The following is an 11,701-nucleotide window of genomic DNA, read 5'->3' as shown; positions in this document are numbered from 1 at the left end:
GACAGTTCCATGCACAGTGTAGATGTCCCAAGTTTAGCCCAGTGGTTCTCAAAGTGTGGTCCCAGCAGCATTAGCATCACTTGGGAACTTTTCAGAAATGCAAATATTTGGGCCCACCTCAGGCCTACTGAATCAAAAACTGTAGGGTTGGGGTCTGGAGGTCTACAGTTCAGAAGTCTCCAAGTGATCCTAACACAGCTAATGTGTGAGGATCACTGGTCTAGCTCACATAAGGCATCCCTCCCTGCTTTCCTCAGATTGCAGATGGTTCTCAGTACCACTCCCTGCAAAGGACAATCATCACATAAAGTGGTAAGAATGGATAGAATCAGAAAAAACTAAGAACTATATGATTCCATACATAGGTGGGACATAAAAATGAGACTCAGAGACATGGACAAGAGTGTGGGGGTTACGGGGTAGGGAGGAGGAGAGGGAGGGGGTTCGGGGCGGGGAGGGGCACAAAGAAAACCAGTTAGAAGGTGATGGAAGACAATTGGACTTTGGGTGATGGGAATGCAGAATAATCGAATGTCAAAATAACCTAGAGATGTTTTCTCTGAACATATGTACCCTGATTTATCAATGTCGTCCCATTAAAATTAATTAAAAATTTTTTAAAAAGAAACAAAAACAACAACAGAAAAGAATGGATAGATAAATGCCCTGGCCTCTCTGAACTTTGAATGGGGAACAACAATTCTGACGTGTTCTACAAGGTTCCTTAATGTTCCCCAGAAGAACTGAGCCCTAGTTGCCCAGAGAGGTAACCTGCTTTTCATCTCCACCTTCTATTCACTTTCTTTTTTCATCTCCACCTTCTATTCACTTTCTTATTCATCTGTTTCATTCTACTCCCCTTGCCCATTTCCTGGGATTACCCCCCAAATGAATCAGTTCCAATGAATTCTAATCCCAGTTTGCTCATGGGATTATTTTCAGGTGTTTTCCTCTGTCTCACCCACGTACACCACTTTTGTAGCATCCCTGAAACTTCTCTGTCCTTTTCCTGAGTGTCTGCATAACCAGTATCCACTGTGCAGGGTCAGGAACACTGATGAACTTTTTTTTTTTTTTTTACAGAGACAGAGAGAGAGTCAGAGAGAGGGACAGACAGGGACAGACAGACAGGAACGGAGAGAGATGAGAAGCATCAATCATTAGTTTTTCATTGCGACACCTTAGTTCACGGATTGCTTTCTCATATGTGACTTGACCGTGAGCCTTCAGCAGACCAAGTAACCCTTTGCTCGAGCCAGTGACCTTGGGTCCAAGCTGGTGAGCTTTGCTCAAATCAGATGATCCAGCGCTCAAGCTGGCGACCTCAGGGTCTCGAACCTGGGTCCTCTGCATCCCAGTCCAACGCTCTATCCACTGCACCACCGCCTGGTCAGGCGGAACACTGATGGACTTTGCTAATGATCTGGAAAGACAGGGCCTAGACCTGAGTTAATCTTAACTGCAATTTTTCAATACACATAAGTGGAAGGATCCAAAAGTCTGTTTTGAAACCTTCAGTAGAGCTAGGGATGCCAAGGTAAATGTCCCTACCCCAAAAAGGCCGCTTTACTGCTCCCTGCAGATAAGGGCTCCCAGGGGTGGTTTGTGACCATCCAGCTTCCCCCGAGCTAGGGCCATGACCACAGGCCAAAGCTGTGTATCCTTCATACCAAAGATCAGGTCCTCCATGTTGTTATAACCAAGTTTCCAGGCCAGGCTTGTAGCCCACCACTGACATCCCTCTCCCTGAAACACCATCAGCATGAGTCATGTGGAACCCCTCATCCTCTCCCCCCTATCTTCTCACAAGCAGCAAGATAGGCAGACACCTCTCCTGGTGAGTCATGTGTTGGTACAATCTCAGTAGGGTCCTCTGTGGGGCAGCGGATGTGAGTTGGGCAGAGGGGAACTTAATGGACACACTTCTCTGGGTAACCTGGCAAGCCTCCTGCCTCTGTCCCATTTCCTATCTTCTTCCTCCATGGGATATCTGGTCAGTGTGTCTTGATGTCTAGTTCCAATTCCAGAGGGCACAGGGTCTTGGATCCAAATTTTCCCTTTGCAGCCAGGGCAAGGAGCCTTTGGAAGGAGCAGAGTCTCCCCTCTGGGCTGAAAGATCAGGCCTGTTGCTGGGCAGGTTCCAGGTAAGGAAACTCCAACTGTGGAAAGGACGTCCAGGTGGTGCTGAGACAAAGGGGCAGAAGGAGACAGACTTGGAGGCTAGGGACTCTGGGATGGAGGGCCACATTCAATGCTCTGAGTGAAAATTGCGTGCGCATGCACACACACACACACACACACACACACACACACACACACTATACACATACCCACCCATTCTCACAGCTGAGTTGCCCCAGCTCAATCTCTCTCTCTCCCTCTCTCTCTACACCCTCCACCCACTATGTCTCTTTGACTTTCTCTATGTCTCTATTTCTGACTTGTCCTTGTTTCCTGTCTCTCTATTTCTCTCTGGGTTTCTCACTGTCTCTGTATTTCCATCACTCCTTGAATGTCTATGTCTATCTGTTTCTGTCGCTCTCATTCTACTCCTTTCGCTCCCTCAATCGAAACCTGCCCATTCTTTATTGTCTCTGTCTTCTGTCTCTGTCTCTGTGTCTCTGTGTCCAAGGATTCTCGCTCCCAAGCAACGCCAGGGCGACTCCATTGGAGGCGGGGCCGGGACGCGCCTTTGAAAGAAGATGGGCTGCCTATACACCTTTAAGCTCGGGCGCGCGCTGGGCCTGCGCCTTTAAGCTCGGGCGCGCGCGCGGCCCTGGGTTCCCCGCGAGGAGGCCGCGGGAGCGCCCGGACCTGGCCTGCCTGGCAGGCCCCCACCCAGGCCCCCGCCCTGGCCCCGGCGGGGGAGGGGTCTCTGAGAACGGCCCCTCCCCCCTGCGCCCCGCCTGCGCTGCGGTGCCCTTACCCGGCTTGTCCCCGTCTTCCATCTATTCGAGCCCGGGCCTCGCCCCACCCCGGCCCCCGGGGCTTCCTGGTCGCCCCCGCCCCCACTGCAGCCGACCCCTTCCCCGGGCCAGCCTCTGCTAAAGCCGGGGAAGCAAGCTGATAGCCACCACCACAGACCCAGAGCCTGCACCCCGACATCGGGGGCCTGTACCCCAATATTGGATCCAGAGATCTGGAAACCCTGGGACCCTGATCTGGGGCTGGAACCCCAAAACCTGGAATCTGAACACCTATATCTGGGGCTGGAATCTCAATATCAGGTCCTGGGACCCCAATATTTGGAAACTGAGCCCCAAGACTTGGAATATGGACCCCAAGAGTTGGAGCCTGAACCTGAAGATTTTGCATCTAAAATCCCCAATCTGGAGCTGAACTCTGAATTCTGTGTCTGGGACCTTGAAATCTGGGATGGAATTCTGCCTATACCCTGGAATCCACTATTTGGGACCTGAACCCTGAGATTTAGGCTTCAGATTTCAAGATCTGAACCCTGACATTCCAAGGGGCCTAAGTTCTGGCCTGAAGTCCTTGCTGCAAACTGGAAAGCTGAAATTTGGGACTAGAGATCTCCAAAACTTGACTTAGCCCCCTAGTGACAACCCAGCACCCCAGTTCTGGATCCCAGAACTGGGCTAGGACTTAGACCCTAAACTCTCCATTTGACTGTTTAGCATCCTGAGACTGGAGCTGGCGACCCTGACTCTAAACAACTCAAAGGTGTGCCTGGGTCTCTAAAACTGGACCCTAGAGGACCAATATTTAGGGACCTGGGACGTCAAGTATCAAGATCTAGAGACTCTGTGACCACATTTATTAGCTGAGACACGACAGACAACCCCTCTTCAGAGGCCTTGGGGACAGGGAAAGCATGACCAAACACCCTCCAGAGTCCTGACCTTTGACCCCCTTGGAGCCTGAGGATTCTGCTCCCTGGGTCGGCTTTCAGCTCAGGTAAGGAGGCTACCGGGAGACTCCCATTGTGGGGAGGGCCTGGAGAAGAACATCGTGGCTGGGGGTGGAGGCAGGTAAGGACCATGTATCCCTGGGAATCCTTGGGCTTTCTCCCAGAAACAGACACCCCACCCATGGATCTGCCTCCAGTTCCTCTGCCTCAGACACTCTCTGGACATTTGGTGAGCCTTGCCCCTGTCTGATCTCCTCCTCCACAGTGAATGACACCTCCAGGTCTGTAACCCACTCCCACTCAGTTTTCTAACTTCTTCCCACCATCTCTCTTGTTTGACCATCTCCACCCACCTCTCCTGCCCGCTTCTCCCGTCCTCCACTCCACTCTCCTGTCTCCTTTCTCCATCATCTTTCACACTTTCTGTCCACTGCTTCTTTTCTCTGGCCACCACTCATCACATTGACCATCTCTGGCCACCTCTTCTGTCTTTGATCATCTTGAACAGCCTTGTCCGCAGCTCCTCTCCCTCACTCCTTCTCTACTGCTACAGTCAGTGACCACCTTTGACATCTATGTCTGCTGTGCTGCTCTCTAATCTTTCATTGGCTCTCTTGCCTTTGTCCAGCCCTCACTCTCAGCTGTGACCTGTGACTGTCTCTGACCATCTTTGACATCTCTGTCTACAACTCTTCTTTCCAGCTGCTTCTGTCCATCTTTCTTCTCTGGCTTCCTCTGTCCACATGTCCTCTCTCTGACTACCTTTCACACTCTCTCCTGTGGCCCTCCCATCCCTTACCCTATTTGCCAGTTGATGACCATATGATGCTCTCTGGCCTTTACTGACCACCTCTCTTCTCTGTCTCTCTGATCATTTATAACATCTCTGTCTGCCTTTCTTCTGATGACCTCCCCTCACACCATCACCCAGCTGTCCTCTCCTCCTGACTACCTTTCTGGCTTTTGACCATCTCTGACCATCTTGTACCATCTCTCCTGGATCTGACCACCCCAGACCACTTCCTCTCTCTTTGTCCACTGCTTACCCAACTACTTCTCATCACCCCCACCCTGACCACCTCTTCTCTCTTTGGCCATCCATGACCATCTCTCTGTGGCCATGACTAAAGCTCTCTTGTTTATCTTCTACCCACCTGGATGAACCCTCGCATTCTCTGACCATTTCTAACTTACCTCCCTTCCCTCTGATCATCTTTGTTCATTTCTGCCCCCTCTGTCCTCCAATGAGACATCTCTCTGAGTCTTTTTTGACCATCTCTTCCAGCTTTTGATACGTCTGACCACTCCTCTCTGACCACCTTTAACCAACTCTACTGCTCTCAGCCCATTGTGGCCTTCTCTCCTGGTCTTGGACCATCCCTGCTCCCTCTGGCACCCATCTTCTGGCCTCAGCCACCCTAATGCCTCCCTTCTTCCCTGCAGGCCACCCCTGCCCGCGATGGCCATCCTCCCGCTGCTCCTTTGCCTGCTACCGCTGGCCCCTGCCTCATCTCCACCCCAGCTAGCCACACCCAGCCCGTGTCCCCGCCGCTGCCGCTGCCAGACACAGTCACTGCCCCTAAGTGTGCTGTGCCCAGGGGCAGGCCTTCTGTTTGTGCCACCCTCGCTGGACCGCCGGGCAGCGGAGCTGCGCCTAGCAGACAACTTCATTGCAGCTGTGCGCCGCCGTGACCTGGCCAACATGACAGGCCTGCTGCATTTGAGCTTGTCACGTAATACCATCCGTCATGTGGCAGCTGGTGCCTTTGCTGATCTTCGTGCCCTGCGTGCCCTGCATCTGGATGGTAACCGGCTGACCTCACTGGGTGAGGGTCAGCTGCGTGGCCTGGTCAATTTGCGCCATCTCATCCTAAGCAACAACCAACTGGCAGCCCTGGCGGCTGGTGCCCTGGACGACTGTGCCGAGACACTTGAGGACCTCGATCTCTCCTACAACAACCTGGAACAGCTGCCCTGGGAGGCTTTGGGCCGCCTGGGCAATGTCAATACCTTGGGCCTTGACCACAACCTGCTGGCTTCTGTGCCTGCCGGCGCCTTTTCCCGCCTGCACAAGTTGGCGCGGCTGGACATGACCTCCAATCGCCTGACCACCATCCCACCTGACCCACTCTTCTCCCGCCTACCACTGCTAGCCAGGCCCCGCGGCTCACCTGCCTCTGCCCTGGTGCTGGCCTTCGGTGGGAATCCCCTGCACTGCAACTGTGAGCTGGTGTGGCTGCGGCGGCTGGCGAGGGAGGACGACCTTGAAGCCTGCGCCTCCCCACCTGCTCTGGGTGGCCGCTACTTCTGGGCTGTGGGTGAGGAGGAGTTCGTGTGCGAGCCCCCCGTGGTGACTCACCGCTCACCGCCCCTGGCAGTGCCTGCTGGTCGGCCAGCTGCTCTGCGCTGTCGAGCAGTGGGGGACCCTGAGCCCCGTGTGCGTTGGGTGTCACCCCAGGGACGGCTGCTGGGCAACTCGAGCCGTGCTCGCGCTTTCCCTAATGGGACACTGGAACTGCTAGTCACTGAGCCAGGTGATGGCGGCATCTTCACCTGCATTGCGGCCAATGCAGCTGGTGAGGCCACAGCTGCTGTTGAGCTAACTGTGGGTCCCCCACCACCACCCCAACTAGCCAATAGCACCAGCTGTGACCCCCCGCGGGACGGGGATCCTGATGCCCTCACCCCACCTTCTGCCGCCTCTGCCTCTGCCAAGGCAGCTGACACGGGGCCCCCTACTGATCGTGGTGTCCAGGTGACTGAGCATGGGGCCACAGCAGCTCTCGTCCAGTGGCCAGATCAGCGGCCTATCCCAGGCATTCGCATGTACCAGATCCAGTACAACAGCTCAGCTGATGACATTCTCGTCTACAGGTGCAGTGTCCAGACAGCGGGCAGCTTGGGTGGGGGAGTGAGGCGGAGGGAGGGTTGGAGATATGCGTACTGATACCCAGGCTGCAGCACAGCTGAGAAATGAGGCTGCAGGGTTACAAAGGAAATCAGACAGCAAAGGTAAAAGAAATCAGGCAGAGAGGGTAAAAGAAATCTGGCAGCAGTGGTAAAAAAAAAGAAATAAGGCAGTAAAAGTAAATAGTAACAGATATAAAGGAAATCAGGCAGCAAGAGTAAGAAGTAAGCAGGCCAGTAAAATAAAGGGTCGATTGAGGGGGGCGAGTTTGGGGAAATACAAACAAATTTAAGTAGTAAAGGTAAAGAGAAACCAGGTGTTTCCAGATGACAAGGTTAGATATAAGACAGGTCTGCAAGAAGAAAAGGAGATCAAGCAAGAAGTTACCATTATCATAGGGAAAAGGAAACGAGTGAGCCATTCTTTAGAGGAACTCAGGTCAGAGGTTAAAATAAAGACAGGAAGGAGGTTAAATAGAGATTCAGCTTTGGGTTTGTGCAGCGTGAACTGCTCCACATGTTTGGAGTTCTTATATGGTGATATCTCAATTTTTGGTTTTCTAAATCAAATTAAACCTAGTTCAAGCTCCTCAGTGGTAGGCAAACTCATTAGTCAACAGAGCCAAATATCAACAGTACAACGATTGAGATTTCTTTTGAGAGCCAAATGTTTTAAACTTAAATTATATAGGTAGGTACATTCCTTATCGAGGTGGCGCCCACATGTGGTATTTTGTGGAAGAGTCACACTCAAGGGGCCAAAGAGCCGCGTGTGGCTCACGAGCCGCAGTTTGCTGACCACTGTCCTAGGTGATCAGGAATGTACAGTTTGCCACTGTTGGGAATTCCCTTCTCTCATCTCTTGACAAACATAAAACCTGGGGCTTACACACTCCAAGAGGTGGGTCAGTACAATTTCTGCCCACAAGCTGGAGAGGACTTGGAACATCTATGTGGCCGTACGTGGTCAGTAGAGGTATTTCTGACCTGGGTGCTGCTGATATCTCTCATCCAGTCCAACCTTGCGTGGAGAGCTGTGGATGGCTCCCTGTTCTCACTGCCAGGCTGGGCCAAGGCTACAGTCTCTAAAACCTACCTGCAGAGGACTGTGCCTCCCTAGGCTTAGGGTCTGTACCTTGTAAACCCAGCATCTGGGTCCCTGTTCCCTCCACAGGGGCCTACACCCCAAGAGATCATCACTTGATCTTTTCAGTCCTGGAAATCTAATGGGCTCATTTCACTCCCTTTCACAGGCAGTACTCAGTAGATTCTCTGGAGGGTTCACACCTGAAAAATCACACGAATCCTGTTCACTGTGCCTGGCAGGGGATGGGAAATATGCTCTCCTAGATAGTCATCTTCCCAGAGACAACTACAGAATTTCCTGCACCTCCCTCATTAAAGCAGTTTAAGAATAAAACAGGTTATAAAATAAGTTAAACCTCCAACAGGGTGCTCTGCTACAAAAGGAAATATAGTGGAATTGGGTGCTAGGGATTAAAGGAAATGGGGAAAGTAAGGATAAAAAGAAACTAGGCAACAGAGATCAAACGAATCAGTAGGCAGAGCTGGAAAGAAGTAAGGCAATGGAGAAAATAAATGCAGCGGTGACTGAGGCACATCAGTTTAATGAAAATGGTATCGTAACAGAAGTCACTGGAAAGCAGGCTATATGTATAATAAGGCAACGGGACTAGGAGGATATTCTTTGGCAGGTTAGAAGAAAATCAGGTATCAGCAATATGGAGGAATTACGCAATTAGAGAGAATCTAGCTCAGGGGTCCCCAAACTACGGCCCACAGGCCACATGCGGCCCCCTGAGGCCATTTATCCGGCCCCCGCCGCACTTCCGGAAGGGGCACCTCTCTCATTGGTGGTCAGTGAGAGGAGCATAGTTCCCATTGAAATACTGGTCAGTTGGTTGATTTAAATTTACTTGTTCTTTATTTTAAATATTGTATTCCCATTTTGGTTTTTTTACTTTAAAATAAGATCTGTGCAGTGTGCATAGGGATTTGTTCATAGTTTTTTTTATAGTCTGGCCCTCCAATGGTCTGAGGGACAGTGAACTGGCCCCCTGTGTAAAAAGTTTGGGGACCCCTGATCTAGCTGTACACTAGAGGCAAAGAGAAATTGGGCACAGGCTGGAGTAAAGTCAGATGGGAACACAGGAGAGGGGGTTAAAAGGAAGTGGTAACTGGGTTAGAGGGAGGTCAGATCTGTCCTTGTGAAGACAAAATTGGGAAGTTAGTTGGAGAGATTTCTGGCAACAAGTCTAGAAGGAACTCAGGTGGTAGGCTGGTGGAAATTGGGTGAGGGACTGAGGAATTCAAGCAGTAAAGTAGAGGAGAATAGGATGGGGGGGCCAGATTTAAATCAGGCGGTTGGCTCAATAGATAGTCAGCCTGGCATATGGACATCTTGGGTTTGATTCCCAGTCAGGGCACACAGGAGAAGCGACCATCTTTGCTTCTCTCCCTCTGCTGCAGCCAGTGGCTTGATTGATTCAAGCATCAACCCCATGTGCTGAGGATAGCTCAGTTGGTCCAAGTGCATCAGCCTCAGACACTAAAAATAGTTCAGTTGATTTGAGCATTGGCCCAAGACGAATTGTCGGGTGGATCCCAGTTGGGGTGCATGCGGGAGTCTGTCTCCCCATCTCCCCTCGTCTCACTTAAATGAAGGAAAAAGAAATCAGGCAGTGGAAACAGGCATGGTCACAGGGAACAGATTAGCGCATATAAACAGACAACAGGGTAGCAATAGCCAGAGGGAACGGGAGGGTGGAGGTGAGGGCGGGGAGGGGAATGGGGGTAGAAAGAGACTTTGCATGAGGAATGGGGGGCATGATGCGAAGGGTAGTGAGTGGTATATTGAGTGGGGCACTTGAAACTGTGTCAACACAATAAATTAAAATTTTAAAAAAAATCAGGCAGTGGAGTGGAGTGAAGTTGGGCAGCAAAGCTAGAGAGAACTTTGCAGGCTGGTGGGAAATTGGGTTGGCAGTGCAGGATGGAAATCAGGCAGCTGGATATAAAATGAAACAGGGCTGGGAGCACTCAAGCGGTGGGCCACAGAGAGATTGGGCAGAAGTGGGGCTAGAAGGGAAGTGGGCAGTGGCTCTGGCGGGAATTTGAGCATGGGGACAAGAGGGAAATCAAACCCAGGAATCTGAGGGAAAGTAACAGTAAAGTTAGCCCATTGGCTGAGGTAAAATTAGCTAACAGACTGGAGGGCTGTCAGTCAGGCCACTGGCTTGGTATCAAACCCAAGGGAATTCCAGCAGTGGTAGAGGGAATTCAGAGGTTAGAGAGAAATGAGGCAGCTGGACTGGGGGAAAATCCTCTAGACTGGCGGGTGGGAGCAGAGAGCAGGGTGGGTGCTGGGCAGCCGGAGACCTGATCCCTACCTGCGTATCCCAACAGGATGATCTCAGCCGACAGCCGCTCCTTCCTGTTGACGGACCTGGCGTCAGGCCGCACCTATGATCTGTGCGTGCTAGCAGTGTACGAGGACAGCACCACAGGGCTGACAGCCACACGGCCTGTGGGCTGTGCTCGCTTCTCCACAGAGCCTGCGCTGCAGCCCTGCGGGGCCCCACACGCACCCTTCCTGGGCGGCACCATGATCATTGCGCTGGGCGGTGTCATCGTGGCCTCGGTACTGGTCTTCATCTTCGTTCTGCTTATGCGCTACAAGGTGCACGGTGGCCAGCCCCCAGGCAAGGCCAAAGCACCTGCACCCGTCAGCAGCGTTTGCTCCCAAACCAACGGCACCACACCAGCCCCATTTGCCCCTGAGCCATCCGTGCCCAGGGCCCATACTGTGGTCCAGCTGGACTGTGAGCCCTGGGGGCCCAGCCACGAACCCACGGGACCCTAGCATCGTGCCCACCTCTGTGGCCCTTCTGGCCCAAGGGATGGCAGGACCCAGGCACACTGTGGGGCCTGGCCTCAGACTCACCGAATTGTTCATGGTTTTTAAAACTCTGATGGGGAGGGTGTCGGGCACTGGGGGACAACAAGAAAGTCCTATTTTTCTAAGCTTGGGCCTGGGCCCTTGCCTGTGTCTCTGTCTATGAGTATGGGTGGGGGTGTCATGCAGGGGTCTGGAGCTGGGTATGCCTCCTCTGGGGAGAGACTGCTCAGTGCTGTCCAGGGTCCCTGGATGAGGCTGGGGATGGCCATCTATTTAGTCAACAGACATTCCCTGAGTGTTGTCCCTGAGCATTCCCTGTGCTGGGTGATGCTGTGGTGACTCTGACATCTCCAAGCTCTGCCCACAGTGATAACTCAGAGTGATCAGAGATGTGATGAGGGGAGCCTGGGAGATTGTGGGAGCCCAGGAAAGGTGCCTGACTTAGCCTAGGGTATAGTCAGGGAGGGCTTCCTGGAGGAGGCATGTGACCTAAGAATGACATCTGAAGGTGATACTTGGCCAAAAGCAGAAGGAAAGGTGTTCCAGGCAGAGAACATGGCACAACCAAGGACTTAGTAAATATTGGGGTACTGTGATAGAGGTCAGGTAGGAGGGGTGAGCAGGATTTAGGCTTTCCAGGCTGAGGAGCTGAGACTGGCCTGATAGTTGGGAAGCCATGGGAGATATGCAGGAGAGGATAGGGTCAGGTTTGGGCTTTAGCAAGATTCTTCTAGCTGCCATGAGGAAGGTGGACCAGCGGGGAAGACTAAAGCCGGGAGCCCAGGTAGGGATCTGGGTGGGTAAGGGTGAGACTGGATCAGGGCGGGGCTGGGGAAAGCAGCTAGAGGTGGGTAAGAGAGACATTCAGGAAGCTGAGCAGAGGAGTTATGGAACTGAAGGGCCATGGGGGAGGAAAGTGTCCAGGATGAGGCCCAGGGCTCTGGCTGGGGAGGAGACAGTAGAGCTGGTACGATACAGGACCAGGGAGAAGGGGCAGGTTTGGG

General features: G+C 52.5%; 1 protein-coding gene across 1 annotated transcript; it reads left to right on the top strand.

Moving 5' to 3' along the window:
- Positions 1–2,789: 2,789 nt before the first annotated feature.
- Positions 2,790–11,279, top strand: LRFN3 (leucine rich repeat and fibronectin type III domain containing 3). Its single transcript, XM_066349207.1, has 3 exons — positions 2,790–3,918; positions 5,315–6,745; positions 10,205–11,279. The coding sequence occupies exons 2-3, from the start codon at positions 5,331–5,333 to the stop codon at positions 10,659–10,661; spliced, it is 1,872 nt and encodes a 623-aa protein (XP_066205304.1). The 5' UTR covers positions 2,790–3,918; positions 5,315–5,330; the 3' UTR covers positions 10,662–11,279.
- The last annotated feature ends 422 nt before the right edge of the window (positions 11,280–11,701 follow it).

The sequence above is a fragment of the Saccopteryx leptura genome, chromosome 9, assembly GCF_036850995.1.
Source record: "Saccopteryx leptura isolate mSacLep1 chromosome 9, mSacLep1_pri_phased_curated, whole genome shotgun sequence".
Taxonomy (NCBI): domain Eukaryota; kingdom Metazoa; phylum Chordata; class Mammalia; order Chiroptera; family Emballonuridae; genus Saccopteryx; species Saccopteryx leptura.
Note: the sequence above shows the minus strand (reverse complement) of the source record. Positions and strands in the feature narration are given on the sequence as shown.